Below are 17130 nucleotides of genomic sequence, written 5' to 3'. Positions count from 1 at the left end.
ACACACACACACACACACACACACACACACACACACACAATGTGAACAGCTTGATGGTGCCAAGGATATTTTTCTGCCTGGACACTTGTCAAGGTTCATGAGGAGTGGCAGGCCAACAACAGTGTCCATCTGGCTACTGTTTGTGGAAAAAAAACATCCAAGAATCATAAAGGAAAAGACTGGAAACAAACAAACAACAAAAATTCAACCCCAACCTCATTTGAGGTTGTTTTCTTTTTGGTGGCAGCAAAAGGATTAAATAATGATAGATGGAAGATAAAATGGGGTGGTTAGTGAAGCGCAGAGCCTATCAAACAACTTCCTTATTCCCTACATGGTGTGATAGGAGTAGTGCACGACATAAGAAATAGGGCGTTAATTCAGGATGCAGCCCGACTGGCTTCACTGAGCCTTGGAGGCAGTGGTAATGGTCGAGGCTTGCACAGGCACAGCAGCCGTGGTGGCTTGATGATGATGACCATCAGAAGTGACCTGCAGCCCCCCCGCCCCGGCCGACACCAGGCTGACGGGGTTGCTGGTGAGCAGAGACAGGTTCTGGTGATTCAGGAAGAGCGGCGTGGTCACCAGGTTGGGCGTGTTACCAGCGGAGGTGTTGGCGAACAACAGGTTACTGCCGTCCAGAGATGTGATGGGGATTGTGCCGCTCGATGCCAGAGCTGTGGAGAAGACAGAAAAGCTGAGGATGAGTTTCAGGGTATCAAAGGACCAAACCTGCCTTCAGAGTCAAAAATTTAAAAAATAAAAATTTCATTAATTTAAAAGTTTTGAATTTAGAAATAAGAGCTTTTACCGTCACTGCAGGACTTAAAGTTTTGCTTTCATTATAGAAACAATGAGTTATCTTGATAAACCCATGATGGAGTATCGTTATAATTTTTTAATTATTATTTTATTTGCAAACATTTTAGTCGTTATTACTTTGTTATATGTTATTTTGTTCATTTCTATAGGCAATTTTCTTTGGCAACTTTATTTACTGATTCATTCATTCCTCTGTTTCATACTGAGTCAAGTTTGGTCCTCCACAGCAAATGGTTTCCAAACCCAGGACACAAAAAAAATTATGGAAATTATGATTTCTCAACAACAGCTGTATAATAATAATATATAACTTTATTAACTATTTTAGGCAATGTTTGTGGTTAAATACCCTTGAACATCAGCCGATCTGCAACATAACTGTCAATACATAAACGGGCCACAGTGCAAAAAAAGGTTGGGAACCCCGGCTCCAAACCAAGCAACTATATATAAAACTATGCATTTGGTAGTATTGTCTCAGATTAGAAGATATCTGCACAGTCAGTATTTAATATACTGTCATAACACTGTTACAAACCTTGGATGGTCGCTAGGGTGCTGTTGCTCATGAGGGCAGGACTCAGCGCACTGCCAAGGCCACCAGGAGTCAGACTGAGCAGGGCCCCCCTGGACACAAACACAGATCATTTAGAACCACAGAGAGGACGCCATCAAGTGAACTCCACAGAAGTAATAATCAGAGGCCTTGTTTGAACATGACCAATACTAACCCTGAAGTGAACTGGGAGGAGGCCATCAGTCCTGGGTTTAGCCCTGCAGCAGCAGCAGCCATAGCAGCGAAGCTAGCACTGGTGGGTAACTGGGCAGCACCCTGCAGCGCCGCAGATAACCCCGGAGCCGCCACCATCACCTGACCCGTCCCTAACGTGGTGGCTAAGGAGGTCGGCGCCTGGGTAAAGATGGTTTGCGCTTGAGTGCCAGCCTTGCTCTCTGTGGTCGTGGAATGAATAGTTGTTGGCGACGGGCTTAAAGATGGCGAACTGGTTGCTGTAGTAACCATAGGTGCAGTGGAGATGACGGATGCTGTGTTTGTGCCTTTGAGGGAAGGGGAGGCGAAAAGATAACCTTAAATTTTATGATTATGAGCTGCACTTTTATCAAGACAAGCGCACATGTACACACCTGTGAAAGACAAACCGGAGACGCTGGTGCTGGTGAGAGGCATCACTGTGTTTACAGTCAGAGTAGGGGGGGTGTTAATAGTTGGACTGCTCACAAGGCTTGCTGTGCTGGCCACCTGGGCAACAGAATGATAGAGAGGATTGAACAAATAACTACAAACAAATATAATAAACCTTTTGATATTGTAGCCAATTCCAGAGAACAAATAAGAAAACCCATATGTCCGTATGTATAAACCTACAGATACAAGTTTAACCAATCCTCAAATTGATCCAGGAACAGAACACAGACTCTAGAAAACAGTCCTTGGAGTGTTGGTCTGTCCATGCTTACCAAAGGGCTACTGGGGGTAAAGATCGATTTGATGGGGGTACTGCCTCCTCCACTGTTGCCACTGCTGGGGGGGTTAATCCGCTTTTCTTTTTGCCGGCGATTGCAGAACCAGACCCGAATCACCTCCTTCTCCATGTTAAGCTGGTCGGCGATCATGGTGATCTCTTCAGAGGTAGGTTTTTGGTTCTGCTTGAAGAGGGCAAAAAAGCCAGGGATTCCCTGTCAGCACTGAGGAGACTACTGCCTTGTAATGTTGCTGCTGGATAAGATCTATTATAGGTTTAGGCCCTCCTCAATATTGTTAACTTCAGGAATACCAGTTTCTCACCTCCAGAAAGCTCTTTTCTAAGGCCACTCGGATGTTGGTCTCAATACTAGTCCTCTTCTTCCGTCTGCGGTTGATCCCCTCTATGCCCATGCCCGGGGAGCCCAGGGCACTGGGGCTGGACAGGGACTGGTCAGATGTCAGGTTCTCTGCACAAACAGCACCGACACAAAGGAAAGGAAGGGAGGTAAAGACAAGGTAAAAACACACAACCCACGATGCCCTTGGCCGATTGCACGAGACCAATACAGATGAGGGGAAATAAATACGTAAGTGGAGTGTTTCTGTATTGTTCATTCAGGCGGGCTCAGGGACAAACCTGCATCATTGAGCCACTTCTCCAGCAATGGCTTGAGTTTGCACATGTTCTTAAAGCTCAGATTCAAGGCCTCAAAACGAGAGATGGTAGTTTGACTGAAGTCGTTTCCATACAGCTTCCCCATGGCCAGGCCGACATCCCCCTGATGAGAAGGAGGAGAACGGAGAAAGACAGAGAAATATGAAAAACGTAATAACCAGCATCATGATAAATTTTACCCACAGGAATGACTCACCCTTACTATGAAGTCATTATTGCAATTATTGACAAAGTATTGTTTTTAAAAAAAATGTATTTAGAAAAATATGGAAATGCTGATCTAACAATCACTGAATCTGTGAGGATCAGTCAGTTCATTCATACACCCACCTGTGTGAAGCCCAGTTTGATACGCCTCTGTTTGAAGGTCTTGGCAAACTGTTCCAGTTCCTCCAGATCACTAGGCTCCTCCAGAGTGGGGGTATCCAACCGTTTGGGTGGTGTCTGACTGTGGGGCAGGGACTGAATAGGTGTGGCTGCTGTTGTGCGGGTTGGAGTTGCAGGCTGCAGAGAACAGCAAAATATAAAAATGGGATTGTTTTCAAAAGATAAGGAAGAGGGGAAATGTAGAAGCATATCAAGTGGTTAAAAAAAAAGCAAATATATAAACGTTGGCTTTGTAATGTGTTTTTATTTATTCCTGGATTATAGCTGGAAAAGTATAAGCACTGCCAGTATAACTGAAACACACTTGAGTTTAAAAGAGGTGCTTGCATCATTACCAACCTGAGTTGCAAGGGTGATGCTTGGTTGAGTCGGCAGGAGGTTAGCTTGGCTTTGAGGTAGTTGAGTTAGAAGACTCTGGGCTTGCAGTATACCTACAGAGTGAAAGACACAGGAGTTTTAAAAAAGAATACCTCTATAACAAACAAATACTTGGAATATATCCCTTTTCTTAAAGCGGGGGTAGGAAATGTTAGAGGAACTAACAAGAGACAGCCAGAAGTATCAAAACAAAAAAATCCCCGCCCCCCTTTAGGCCTCCCTCCAAAGCCCCTCCCCCAAAACACATTTCATGTGCAGTGAGGCAGACAGGTAGGTAGGCCAGTCAATCATTTCAGATCGAATGAAATGATTGGCCATGCTTAGTACAGTCCCACAACAGCCGCAGATACCGGATTTTCTTCATTTTTGTGATTTATTGATGGCTGTCGGGATATTTCAAAAAACAAAACAACAAAAAAAAATGCTTCTGAAATAAATTGCCTACCTTAGCTTTAATTCTGCATGCAAATCAAACACTGCAAGTGTTTTACTTACCCTGTTGGGACTGCGGTGTCTGTGAGATGATGAACTGAGCGGGCTGCAATGATGTGGCGATCGGGTGGCCAGGCTGCACCAGAACAAACTGAGGCAGACTTAGATGGTTCTGCTGCTGTAGCTGCTGAAAGAAAAGACAATGCAATTATCACTAGAACTAGAACCAGAAATCGGCCAATTATAAAATACACCTAATACTAAATTAAACTAAATTATATCACCACAGCAAGTTTTGCTGTGGCACTGCTACAACTCACAATTGGAAAACATACATACTGATTTTGTTTTTAGTCAGACTATACTAATATCATTACAATATTGTCTTTTAATTCTAATAGGATATAATCAATCAAAATAATATATATATATATATATATATACACACATACATACATACACACACACCAACCAATATTGAATTTGTATTTAGTTATTTGGAGTAACAGTGCCAGTTGATTCCCAGGCACTCTACGGTCTTTTAACAAGTCTCCTGGCCAAAGCAATCACCAGAAATAGTCAGCACTGTTATTTTTGTAATCGTTTGTCTAGTCTGAAACCTAAACATTAGTTATTTATTAAAATGTCCATATTATCCACATTTCAGTTAGTGAACAGCTACCTGATTTTCCAGAAAGACAGTCAGCAGTTGATTCTAGTAGTAAAAAAATAATCAGTCAGTCATGTGTTCTGATCCACTACAGATTCCTCATCTATAAAATATGTATTCTCTGTTTGGAGCCATTATTCACAGAGCTAAGATACAGTATGTTCATAAATGCAGATTTATTTTGATCCTGATAAAACAGATAAAACTTAAAACAGAAACTAACCAAGCCCTGGAGGTTTGCTTAGGCTCAAATCATTTTCACAACAATAAAAAATAGATACTTATTCAAATCCCTTATTTGACATTTATACAGCCAGATGTAAGCTGTCGCGATTTAGGTTTGAAAACAGACTGAAAACTTGGCAATACCAAGCATTTATTTATGACTATAATACACAGTGTTTTCAGATTTAGCCTTCTCTTGGGGTGTATTAATCAAGTTAAGATCACATATACTGTAGGTGCTATATTTCTTTGGACGCCAACTGTGGAAATCATTTCACTACAACAGAAGTTAAGAATCTAATTTACACAGTCAGCTTCATTCACAACCGTTTAGGGCTACGAGTTCACATTGAGGAAGTTTTGTTAAAATATTTGTAGAAACCCTGGTGCATGGGTGATTGTGTCTTACAGGGGCAATCTGGATGGGCTGTGACAGGGGCAGCTGGGTAATGGGTGTGGCTGCGGAGGCTGAGATGTTGGCCCCAGTGGTGCTGTTCTGCTGGCTGGCTGAATGCTGCACGGCTGCAGCCAGGAGCTGAGCCTGGGCCTGCTGGATCAACAGCTGTTGCTGCGCTGGGGTCAGGGTCAACTGAAGAGCCAAGAGACAGAGATGAAGACAGACAGACAGAAGAACGCGGTGGCCACAGGAGGTCAGAGAGAGAGAGATGGGAAACAGAAAGACAGAAAATAAGAAGTGTTTTGACACATACATTTTATGTTACATCACAGAGATTGGATGAGGTAGTGTTGTCACGAGTTTTGGCTTTGATACCCATGGGAAGTTTAATATCAAACATAACAATAACTACTGCAATCCGACAGAGAGATTTTACAAGAATGTGTATAAAGATTTGTGATACATTTAACACAGTTGTCTTGATAGGTCAGCTAGGAATCGGTCTTCACTAATTACAATTAAAAAAAATACGTAATTAATCCCCGCCTTGCTCCTTTTATCAACAAGAGGTGGACTATATTGTTTGATGCTGTTGCAAACACTTATTTAAATGGCTGCTCCTGTTAAATTAATATTCTGATTCCTCCTTTATTTTAGTATTCCAATTTGTATGAACACATAAAAATGATATTGAAGAGGTCAAAGTACTGACTGTTTTTTTGTTTTTTTTTAAATTTAATTTAACTTTTCACAAAAGGTATCAACGGTATCCTTATCGTGGCAACACTAATATGAGCCCAGAGAGGTAAATGGAGAGAAGACTCATGCAGCTGAGCCAGGCACAAGTGCAAATGAGCATGTTGAGGTCATGTTCAAGCTCAAACTCCACATGCACAGTAAACATTCACTCCCGCACAGCATAATGGCAGCCGCATTCAACCCGGCCGGTCTTCTCAACTACAGTGTGGCCTCAGGGGAGAACATGGATGGATATGAAATGTGTCATGTGGTTGGAGTGTACAGACACATCAAGGCTATATCCAAACATCTCCCCTCCATGGAAGGATTTGGACATAGCCTCACAACCACCAGGATGAACAGGCAGACAGGCAGAGAAGACACCAGCTTTAGCCACAGAATCAGGGCAAGCCATCATTATATCAACCAGTCCTTCAGCCAGGGTTGATCATGTTGAGGTGTCACCCCAAATGCATGGCTACGACTACGTTTTAACTCAAAGCAATGAGGCAACAGGCCACTTACTCCAGCAATCTGTCCCCCGGCCAACATTAGCTGGGTTTGAGGCAATACGCTCTGCTGGACGGAGGTCGGAAGAGCACTCGAGTCTTCCGACTTAGACTAGTGAAGGTGAAGCAAAGAGGGAGGCTTAGAGGAAATCTTCCCACAGGTGTAACTGAGCATTGTTCACAGTACAAATTAGTCGTCATAGTCGCTGTTATAAAAAGAACAAGATCCAAAGAGTAATAATCTATGTAATAGTCTAAATAAAATAAGCATAAAACTATAAATACAATAAAGAATTAGTTCTCTGTGCCACCTGAACAGAATGAGCCTTTAGTCTGTGAGCACAGAGAGGAATTTGAATTAAAAAGGAAGTGAGAACGTGGGTATTTAAAATGTGCTGCAGCCTTCAGAGACAAGGAAAGCGAATGGGAAGGGAGGGGAGAGTTGAGATGCTAATTAAAATAACTGTTATGCAGTGCATGTAAATTCTGCATAGATTTGCATATTCTCGGCCATCTGTTTCCGAGCAACCGCAGAGCAGCTAATTAGCATACAGGCTTGATTAATCTGCCGTGTTGCCAGGCGACAAGGGGAGCCTGGCTCATTTAAATGAACCCTTTCTACATGTGTATGTGGGAGTGCAGATGAGCATACCTCTATTCAAACTTCATACCTTATTTCATTATAAAACTACCATTGAGCTGTGTCACTACGCCCAAAAAATTATCTGTTAGTCATCGTCTACATCTGTTAAGACTTCTGCATAGGAGAACAAAAAATTACTTAAGTTAAAGTGTGTGATGTTGTGCATCATGTGTTACCTGTTGGAGGAGGGCTTGTGCATGTGCATTAGTGATTGCACTTGTGGTTGGCACCATCTGCCTCGAAAAGTCAAATCCATTGGTTTGGATTCCTGAGGACAGAAATACAGCTAATGAAATGTGATATCAGGAGTTCAAAGATGTTTTGATTATTATAATCTACGCTGCTACACAAAAACAGAGAAACACACTACTAGAAGCCCACAGTGAACCTGTAGAGGCATACTTAAAGAGAACAAAGTATTACTGGGCTGACTAAAACATCTTTTTTAAAAAGTGACAGCGTATGTAACTGCAATCCTGATCAAAAGTCATTACACGACTGCATAAATCTGCTCAAATGCAGTCTGGTGAACCATCCTAGAATTAAATATTAACACTACGGGTTTACACGAAAATTGGAAGCATACATTAATATTTACTCCATTCATTGCATTCATCATTACACAATAGGAATATAAAGCAGAGCACTGAGTCTACAATGTTCATTCTGAGTTTCCAGAATTCGTATCACTGTAGCAGTGAAACAGAGCAAATTAGTGAGATATTGAATGGGCACAAGTGAGGGTGACTGCTCTTTGAGGTAAACACTTAATCTGACAAAGAGGACTGCTCACAATGATTTTGGAAAGCTGCCATGTCTTTTTTTTTTAAGTAAACAATACAAAAAAGGTGGACAGCTGGGAGCTTTTTCTGATATGTGCTGCAAAAATGTTCATTTTGGCTATGAATTTGAAACCTGTTGAATGGAGGAGATACAACTCGACACATCCTGATTTCAGCCCAGTAAAGAAAGAAAAAAAAAAAAAGCTGGAGGTCACTCACCGGTGTTCCCGTCACCACTTTCCATTGCACATTTAGTAGTTTCTGACTGATTATTCACTTTAGCATCTGGAAGAGCCAGACAGAGACAGAGAGTAAGACCCACTGCCAGTAAAAACATAACCCCGTCTCAATAACAGGAGTGCTCTCACTTTTGTCACCTGAGTTTATCCCATAATTGCATGATATTCCTATTTTGCAATATAACATTTCAGTCACATTCACCAACACAATCCAAATGCGTTTATGGTCACAGGCTATAAGAAAGAATGACATAAGTAATGTCACAGTAATACAGTGAAGTCTTATGAGTAACATTGTAATGCAAAGTGCGCCAGATAAACCTTTCAGATTTCACACAAGGACGCGAGGCAACAACGAAAGCCAGTTGAGCTCGATCACAGCCTCATCAAAAAAACTCACCCGCTCTTGCTTCCAGCATGGTTGCTGAACCTATCACGGAAAATTGCTTGTGTCGGGCAAACCCTCCGACAGGGTGTCCGGCACTCTGTTCCTCCTCCCTCTCTTCACTCTCCACTGGTCAGCAGCGAGCAGAGTTCAATACAACCACAGCGACACAGACACGGTGGCACTGTCCACCACACGGTTCACTGAATAACACTGGGATACGCACACTGGGAAAGCCAACAGGGTTTAGGCAAACAGCTCTCCTTGCCTCTCTCTGTGCACTCTTTTCTTTTCTTATAGCTCTGCCCCTCTCTCTTTTACAGCACCTACTTCACTCTCCCTTTCTTTCTCCCTCCCTCTTTCTCTCGTGTGCCAAAGATTTGCTGTACTTCTGAAAAAGTTCAACCTCTCCCTCTCTTGCTGGAATGAAACAAACGACAAGTGCAGCTGGCAGCCTCCTCTAACTCCGCTCCGCTCCCTCCAACTCTATAATGAAGCATAATCAGTATTCAGCTGATTAAAGCCGTATGCAAATCTGCCCCTGCCTCGTTAGCAATGCAAGGCTTTGAAGTCCTGCGAGCGACGCATTTCACACCAGGCTCTGAAAGCTTTCTGCATAATTTAAACTCCTATAAATATTTATCAGCTCATTAGCATATTAATTGGATGGCTTTTGGAGGACGATAAAAAACAGGGGAATAAGGACGACACAGAGAGGGGGGGGGGGGCTCAAACTACCACTTGGCGCAGCAGAGGGAGGGGAGGCAGCAGCACAAGACCAATTATTGTGCGAGTGCGCGGCGAAAAAGTAATTAGCTAAGAGCAGGTAATGGGCTGAAGATATCCCAGAATGCTGTGTGAGGCCTGTCGGCGGTGGTCTGGGCATGTTAGGAAGGCGGACTCCATTAATAGAATGTCTAAGACTGCTCATTCGGAGTATCTCCAGGAGACACGGAGACCAGGCCTAACTGCTAAAAAGGGTTGGGGTTGGGGGGTTGGGGGGGAGGGAGGGGGGGGGGGGGGGGGGGGGGGGGGGGGGGGGGGGGGGGTCAGGGATATGAGAAGGAGGGGAACTCACTCAATTGGAAATAAATAACTCTACATTAATCCACCACAAGCCTGTCATTACAGCTAGACCCCCTGTGGCTAAAGCATTCCAAAGCGAGCGACTACAGAGAATGGGTGGCAGGCTGTTGCTGTCTATGTTTATGAAGTGTTTGAGGATTAGCATATTTCGATTAGCTTTACATTCCATTAGTATTTCATTTTGGAGCTCTTTTAAATTCATTTCCAGTATGCTCGAAGAGTTAATACAGCGGAGAAACGGCCCTTCTACAAGGCTACACAGGTGTCTAGTGAATCAGAATGACTGGACAGGAATGCATGTCTGTATTGTGGTCTACAGGGGAAGTGGTTTACCGACTAAATCCACAACAACTGCTCCTGTTTGATGCTCTCATCAACTCCGTGACTTAACAAAAAGGTATTTACATATTTGCAGTCCAAATAAAACAATGCGAAGAGGGCACATTGGCGTGAGCACAATACATACTGAAAATCAAACAGACCTTTCTCAACTGTGTGAGGACCGATCTGCAACCTCCGGGTCAGCAAAGTGAGACCACTTTCCAGTTAGAACATTTTGTTTTATGCCTGTTTTTCACTAGCCAAAATTAGCTTCCAAATAATATCAATGTGAATTATGCATGCACCTTGCTAACCAAGTTAGCTAGCTCCACCCTCTCGTCCAAATGTGGACACTTCTGTTTCCAAAAAACAATATGGCGACGGCCAAAATGACAAACTCAAGGCTTTAAAACAGTAGTCCGCAAACCTGTGGGTAACGTCATGGTGTCTACGTCCACTTCTTTTAGTCTATGGTGAAGACATGAGGGGCATGTCTTCAATCATCAAAAATGCCAGGAGCTTTTGTGAACAGCGGTGTGCTTTTATAACAAAGAGTTTCCACTAAATATTTTCAGTATAGTACCCTTGAAACCCCTACCTATATGTTCCTAAAGATGAAAGAATGCACTCTTAGATGTAGGCGGGGATGTTAACAGATGGTAATAGTTGCTTTAAGAATCTCTGTCACAAACAACAGGATATTTAAAAACGGCAGGTTTGTGCATTGAGTCCTTTGTTGGACTGCAGTGTTTCTAGCTCCACCTTTAAGTCCCAGGTGCTATGTACCTCAACAGAGAGGGGTAATGAATAAATGGGGTGGAATGGGGTGGACTGGAGTGGTTCTATTTGTACCATTTAGAGATGGGCATTTCAAGAAAAATTATTCTTCAAGTGTCACTGGGAACCATTTGACCATTCTTCAAAGATCTATAAAATATCTGGACTTCGCGATAAATCCAAACTACTACCACTTGTGAGCAGCAGGAGCTAGACGTTTCTACCATTTTGCCATTACTTTTTAGCAGTCTATTTAAACTTTCCTGCTCCCATGTTACCTTCGTTTCACAAATTCTTAATCAGACGGTGATGTTAAGGTGTTACAACTGACTCGGGTTGGTGGGAGACTGTCTGGGCCCGTTGTAGCTGGTACTTACTGATGGTATTGATTATTATATCAATAAATATACTAAAAGATCAGCTACATACCAATTTGTAAACCATTTTATGTGTTTATATATGTATTATTCATTAAGTCAATGAAATGTATGAAAATTGGGACGTCTTCGAATCCGTGTTTTGTCTGACCAAAAGTCCAAAGCCAAGAGATATTCGGTTTACTACAATATATGATGCAAAAAACAGGCTACCCTCACATTTGAGAAACTGTCTCTAGTTCTGGTGACTGCTGAAGTATCCCTGTTTGGAAATCACTGCCCTAAGCAATAAGGGCATTATACTCCACACCATTTTCACACTGTTGATCTCTTCAAACAACGCAGTGTTTAGTTAAAGTCCAGCCTACTATTTACCAAGATAGCTACTGTAAGATCTATATGTATGCCACACTAGTGTAAAAAAAAATCTAGAAGGGGTTGGTCTTTCTAACCTCTTCAACTATCATATCATGCAACCAAATGAGAAGACAAAGGAGAAGTAATGTAAAGGCAGCGTGCTTCAACACATGTACAGTAACTTGGTTGAATGGTTTGCAAAACCCTGCTGTGGAACAATGCATAACACAAATAACCTGCCAAGAGAATTTTAAATAGGTACCTCATTAGCACTGTAATATGGGAAAGCTGGCTGAATACTACAGAGCCGTTAATGTGAGCAGAGAAATTCAACGTGAGACTGAGCAAAACTTAATTAGCACATCAACATTCTGCCCTGCTATCTATATTCTTTATCTTAAATGCAGAATACATCAAGACCACTTTTCCAAAGCTGGACCAGTCTAAATGAGCACTAAGCAGATTTTGGAACGGTTAGGATGCGTGGTCATGACAGATAATCATTCAATTTGTGGGAATTAATAATGAAACAACCTGAAGCTTCCTGGTTTAATGCAGACACAATATGAATATCCAAACAATTTAAAATACCTTTTATCACTAGCGTATTAAACTAACACAATCTGACCACAGATAATACAAACAGCAACATCGGACTGAGCCCGCAAATGAACAAAATACAGGATACAGAATAATTTGATGAACAGTAATGGGGCTAACACTACTCTCAGCTACTGTGGTATCTCTTGGGTGGTCATTAGCCAACCGTCTACAGGCTAAGTGGAAAACTCAATCTAACTAAATAAGAGTGAAGGTTTTAGGTAGGAATATTGAATGATGAGTCGGAGTATGCATTCACATATAAAATCACCACCTAGGAAGCGGATATTAGCATTAACTGATGTTTATTCATGTGGTGTGTATTTCTTGTAATAGCAAAACACTGAATTTTTTTCAGATTTTACCAGGGACCCTGACTTAACAGCATAACTTTTTATTTTATCTATTTGAAGAAAGCACATAATATTTTTATTTATTTATTTTTGCAAATGCCTCTATTTTCACAACATAATGTAGATTTAAAAACTGTCCAAAACTGTCTGGGGCATAAAACTGTCCATGAAATTCTGGCAAATGTTTACTGGTGATCTTAATAGTGGTCAACACATGAAAGTCATCAGGGACAACATGGCAATTTTTGTAGGTCATCCACAAATCATAAACTCCTCTGTGTCTACTTTTCCTGAAAGCCCCTTCTGTTGCAGATTATTTCATGAACCTACAAGGCAAATAATCTTGGCTCCTTAAATCTACCTATTGGTATTTCCCAAAACCAACAAATGTTTAGTATATATTCATGATTTAACCTGACAGGTTCCTATGTTATTTGTCTTAAAGAAACCCTGTTTTTTTTTTGTTTTTTTTCCAAAGACAGCCAAAATCTTTAGCCAAATGTATTTTTAATTTTACTACATTCATAATAAGTCATTCTTCTGGATTGCTCACTTTACTATAGATCACCAGAAACAAGTAGTTATCTGTTTTAAGCACACCACACAGCCCTGATTAGTTATGATTTTCTTCCTCCACAGTGAAAAAGCTTGTCTGACTGGAGCCTTCATGGAGGCCTTCTCAGTGCTTTGAGATGGCATGTCCTGAATTTATTACTGCGAATGATGCATTATTCATAAGAACTGTGTTTACATCAATGAATATTCATGAAGGAACTACAAGGCTGAAATGAGGGTGGAACTGTAAAACTAATTAAATGGGAAAAGTAGCCTAAGTGTGGGGATGACAGAATTATTCCTCATCTGTTCTTTAAGCAGCCCAGTTTAATAAGTTAATTATATATTTTTTAAGTAAGTGAGCCTATTTCCTGGCAGTGGATGCAATTTCACAAAATGCAAACACACACATCTTCATTTCTTATAGAACATCACGTAATGTCATGACTATGATGCAATATATCACATACCACACAATTGCTTGTTATGTGATACCATTGTTACTATGGGCAAAGTTACCCTGTGACTCTAATAACAATGCAAGCAGGGTACGAATTTTGTGTATTTGCATGAGAGAGAATACAATCTAAATCACAAGTAGGGCAGGAGACATGAAGCTGAATTGTGAGGTAAACAAACCAAGCAAAGAAGCACAACATGCATCTCTATTTAATGTGTTTTCACTTGCCAAGATACGCATGATGTCTTCATTAGCATGTACACAGAGTGCAAAATTAACGTTTTTGTCCACCAGTCAATGGCTAGTGAATGATCAAAGGGTACCAGCCACACAGTATATTACCACTGTTTTTTGGCTGGTGAGTGAAGTAAATCTATCAGCCATTTGCATATTTTATCAGCATTTGGCTGGTGACTGGGGCTAATTTTGGACCCTGCATTTACCCCTCAAAACTCACAACTGCGTAACCTCTATACTGCAAAGAATAAAAAAACGTTGCCCTAGCCAGCACAATCTATTTTCTGCCACACCTGATCTGTCACGCAGGTACCCATCTGACTATTATGACAACAGACTCTGGATTGGTACTCTTATAAAGAAACTACATGGCAACTTAACTATATGGAGTAAAAAAAGTGCCATCAAGCTGTGTCTTGCCCGACCATGAAACCTAGTGAATAGTAAGAATGCCCTGCCTGTTATTATTGTGGCCTTCCGGAAGTGGGCCTCATTGCCCCTCCCTGTGCCCGGGAGGGGGGATACACAGGTACAATCTTTGTATTCAGCACACACAGACTGGGTCAAACCTCCTGCAACAACTAAGGTCACAACAGATACAAACTAAGTTTTCAAAGAACAAGTCTGGAGCATTTAAAAGTTGTACAAATAAATGTAATATTCTAATTAGATGGATTAACAGTTCGCCCGACCTGATGCCAGACTAAATAAAAAAGTGCTCGACCCAACTTCAATCAAACTTAAACATTTGACTGCGCACGACAACTTAAACACAGCTAACGTTAAGTTACCCGCTAACGTTACAACCCCGTTTGTATTTTAGCTGAATTAAATAACCGCTAACGCAAAGTTAGCAACTAAACGGCTGGACCAAGTTAGAGAGGGTAGCTAGTTAGCCTCTCGCAAAACAGCCGCCTCGAGTTTGAATAGACGACCGTGTATTTTACTGTTGCTCCACAGTCAATATAATCACAACGTGCTGTGTTGACGTGCATTTATTGTGCCGCGCAGGATGAGCTCCAGCTTCTCGTCGGTTGGTGGAATATCTGCTGAAGTCCGCACTCTGGTCCAGGCAGGCCCGCATGAATAACACAACAGGCTGCTGTGGCTCCACTGCGCCGAGCACAAAAGGCTGAGGGGAAAATGCTCTGCTATAAAATCACGTCGAGCTGAAGTCCACCGAGCGGGCACTTTGTGTTTAACAAAAGCCATGTTTGTTACATTTACATTTATTCCCCTTAAAACAGCGCTTGGAAAAAAGAAACAAGCGCAGCCTCTGTCCGACTCGCCGAAAATGAATATGCAAACGTCTTTCAAAAGCTTCACGCCACAGTGTGCATCAACACAAAGCCAAGCGTTAGCAGGCGAGCTAACGCTAGCTGGCTAGCATCCTCATTTCAATCAAACTGCGTTAGTGATACATCTAAATATGTCATATATGAACCAGAGTCACGTCGGCGATTACTAATAAAATATGCTAAATTGTATTTGTCGACAGAGGTATGAATATGTAGCGGCGTACAGCCATCTAATCACACAAAGGGGGGAGGCATGTTTCCATGTAATTTGCCGTCGCACTGCAATAGCTCGTTTCCTCCTCTGTCAAATTACAGTTGGCTAGCTGTGTGTAAACTAAAACAGCGCTGAATATCATCCAGATCTGTTAGTCAATCTGCGTCTCATCTGTATTCCGTTTATCATAAATTGCGAGTAACACAGTTTGAATATGAGTATGAATATGTAAAATGCTGTAATCATTACCTGGTCCTGAACTCTCATCTTGACTCGCTGCTCCTCCGTCCGCCATTTTGAATATTTAACCCGAAATCCCAGCCCTGAGCCTGCCAGTGCTACACGCATACACACATACACACACGCGTGCGTGCACAGACACGCGCACACTCAGCAGGATCTGGGCAAAATAGAGACAGACGAGTGTGTGGGGGGTGTTGTTGTCTGTGGCTTATTTACATACTTAAATAATCAGCTAGGTTTTGTTAAACTGTGAATTTGGGTGGATCCCAAAGGTTACCAGGTTTACCATCAACAACAACAACAATAAAATAGCCCAAGTACTGAAACTGTTAGTTGAGCCCTGATTTCACTACTACTATTTATCATGCCACTTCTGTTAATACTTGAAATACTGTACATATCTACAGTCCTTATGTTCGGCCTATTTGTATCCATTAACTCTACCTGCACTCATTATTACTATTAGACTGCTATTTAATTCATCCCTTCTATTTGTCATTACATTTCTGTTTGCTATAAAATAATGTAAATATCTACACTTATATTAGATTTTATATTTAAATTTTAAATTTGTATATTTTATTATATTTCTACTTTATTGTCTTGACATGCAAGCTGAGCAATTGTGACAAAGGAATTTTCCCTTGGGGATCAATAAAATTATTTCTGATTCTGAATCTGATTTGGTCAAGTAAAGTCAAATCTATTTATATAACAGGACAAATTTGCCCCTTAAAGTTTGTTTGCAGACATCCTCAATCTTTAGAGACAAATAAATATATACAGGCCTAATGTGTCATAATTACCATCATCTTTATCTCTGACTCAGACCCAGACGTATAAAGATAGGAATAACGGCGGAGTTATGAGTAAGATTATTGTACCCAAAAATACTGCAGTATTACTCAACATGCATAAAAAACTGACTGGAGTTTTAGATCTGGCTGAAAATCTAAGTGCAGCAAAATGTTCCCCATTTTTGGTTTGACATTTTGATTAGATTAAAATACGTTTTATCTCCAGAACATTTTTAAAATCATATAGCCTACAGTACAAAGCATGAAGAAGCATTAGAATAATGTTATAGTAGCATGCTGTTGTCCTCTGTGTCTTGTTCATTACATTTTGTGTTATCCCCTGATGAAAATGACTTTTTATTTTATGTAGTTGGAGTTTGTCATCTCTGGTACTTTATTTATCACCGACTTCTTACTGCTAAAATATTTGCTTGGTTCAGTCTCCTAGATGTCCAGATACCATGTATCCTAATATATTTTAACATCCCTCCTAAAAATAAACAAAAAAGAAAGAGAAATTGTCAGATTTGTTGATGACCTTGCCATGACCAGAGAAAGGAAATTTCACTTCTCTTATATGTAGGGATGTGAAGTGGGGACACATTTCCGTTAATCTTAGCCACTTCCTGCATTTTGCACATTGATCTGATATTAATATACCAGGATCACCCAATAGATGACATCACCTT

The 17130-nt window shown here is 41.2% G+C and overlaps 1 protein-coding gene across 14 annotated transcripts; it reads right to left on the bottom strand.

Annotated features, from left to right (window-relative positions):
* Positions 1-199: 199 nt before the first annotated feature.
* pou2f1b (POU class 2 homeobox 1b) lies at positions 200-15702 on the bottom strand. Of its 14 annotated transcripts, XM_046055021.1 has the most exons (16): positions 15651-15685; positions 14459-14470; positions 8362-8427; positions 7537-7628; positions 5483-5662; positions 4861-4893; positions 4242-4365; positions 3708-3799; positions 3312-3485; positions 2943-3084; positions 2627-2781; positions 2299-2487; positions 1966-2080; positions 1554-1908; positions 1361-1449; positions 200-677 (listed from the first exon to the last, which is right to left on the bottom strand). In XM_046055021.1, exons 3-16 carry the CDS (start codon positions 8384-8386, stop codon positions 403-405), a joined length of 2040 nt encoding a protein of 679 aa, XP_045910977.1. In that variant the 5' UTR covers positions 8387-8427; positions 14459-14470; positions 15651-15685; the 3' UTR covers positions 200-402. The 14 variants fall into 14 exon arrangements, with proteins under 14 accessions (XP_045910977.1, XP_045910964.1, XP_045910970.1 ...); XM_046055008.1 differs by lacking the exon at positions 14459-14470 and having other exon boundaries at positions 15651-15696; XM_046055014.1 differs by lacking the exon at positions 14459-14470 and having other exon boundaries at positions 1554-1878; positions 15651-15696.
* Between the last annotated feature and the right edge of the window lie 1428 nt (positions 15703-17130).

The sequence above is a fragment of the Micropterus dolomieu genome, linkage group LG07 (genome assembly GCF_021292245.1).
Source record: "Micropterus dolomieu isolate WLL.071019.BEF.003 ecotype Adirondacks linkage group LG07, ASM2129224v1, whole genome shotgun sequence".
Lineage (NCBI taxonomy): Eukaryota > Metazoa > Chordata > Actinopteri > Centrarchiformes > Centrarchidae > Micropterus > Micropterus dolomieu.
The sequence above is the reverse complement of the archived record's forward strand: the minus strand, read 5'-3'. Positions and strand labels throughout refer to the sequence as shown.